General features: G+C 52.7%; 1 protein-coding gene across 2 annotated transcripts in view; it reads left to right on the top strand.

Annotated features, from left to right (window-relative positions):
* Nucleotides 1-1,228, top strand: part of PIP5K1B (phosphatidylinositol-4-phosphate 5-kinase type 1 beta) — a 63,368-nt gene that overhangs the window by 26,165 nt on the left and 35,975 nt on the right. For both annotated transcript variants that reach the window (XM_045289327.1, XM_045289328.1), the window contains one exon: nucleotides 152-282. In XM_045289327.1, the coding sequence (XP_045145262.1) occupies nucleotides 152-282 (131 nt within the window). The remainder of the gene's footprint in view (nucleotides 1-151; nucleotides 283-1,228) is intronic.

The raw sequence follows: 1,228 nt of genomic DNA, 5'->3' as shown, positions 1-1,228 counted from the left end.
GCTCCCTGTGAGTGAAATTGAACCAAACACAACAGGACGTTCTCCCAGGCCCCGGCTTCCTGGTTGCCTAGAAACAGGGAGAGGATCTGATGTGCCAAGCTGCTCCCCCAGTGCCCACAGAGGCTAACACCCTGCCCCTTGCCCTCCTCAGACTGCGTCCTCCGCTATCAAAGGTGCTATTCAGCTGGGCATCGGTTACACCGTGGGCATCCTCACCTCCAAGCCGGACCGAGATGTTCTCATGCAAGACTTCTACGTGGTGGAAAGTGTGTTCCTGCCCAGGTAAGGACGTGTGTGTCCATGGTGACCGGTGCTGGGGCCACGCCCTCTCAGGTGTGCATGCAGGGACCGGGCCAGGACACATGTTTCCATCTGGGCGTGTCTCATTTTAACGTGGACGTGGTGGACCAGCTCCTGTGGCTAGTTATCATGTGTTGTGAGGAAGGTTCCACCAAACCCCGAACGCACTGCCATCAAGTCAATGAGGACTCAGGGTGCGACCCCCTGTGGGTTTCCGCGACTGTTAACTGTCTACAGGAGTTGAAAGCCTGGCCTTTCTTCCTCAGAGATGCTGGTGGTTTTGAACTGCCAACCATGCAGATCGCAGCCCAATGAATAACCACTACACCAACAGGGTGCCAGAGGCAGGGTAGGAAGGATGAACGGAACCGGTGCCGAGAGTCCATGGGCAGGTGGGGGGCCACCAGACAGTAGAGTTTGCACTGACTGTGGGCGAAGGGTCCCCAGAAGCTCGCACGAGGGCCGGGGATCGGGATTATCCCCGTCAGGAATAATGAGCAGGGGGCACAGCCGGACCTGAAATCTTAGTCCAGTTTACAGCTCCTGTTTCTTTTTCTTATCACATTTTAGTGGGGGCTCTTACAGCTCTTATCACAATCCATCCACCCATCTATCATGTCAAGCACACTTGTACATTTGTTGCCCTCCTCATTCTCAAAGCATGTTCCTTTTACTCGGCTCCTGCTGCTTGACCCTCCCCGTAGTCCTCCTCTGGGAAACCGGAGGTGCTGGCCACTCGGACACCACTGCTGTCCACAAAGAAAGTTGTCTATACATCTTGCTCTAGCTCTAGTCATATTTTGCAGGGAGGTGACTGGATTTTTTGTTTTTGTTTTTTTTTATCATTTTATTAGGGGCTCATACAACTCTTATCACAATCCATACATACATCAATTGTGTAAAGCACATTTGTACATTCATTGCCCTC

This window comes from Echinops telfairi, unplaced genomic scaffold, assembly GCF_000313985.2.
Source record: "Echinops telfairi isolate 266 unplaced genomic scaffold, ASM31398v2 ScPeMD7_25;HRSCAF=90, whole genome shotgun sequence".
NCBI lineage: Eukaryota > Metazoa > Chordata > Mammalia > Afrosoricida > Tenrecidae > Echinops > Echinops telfairi.
This window is presented reverse-complemented; position numbering and strand designations above follow the sequence as displayed.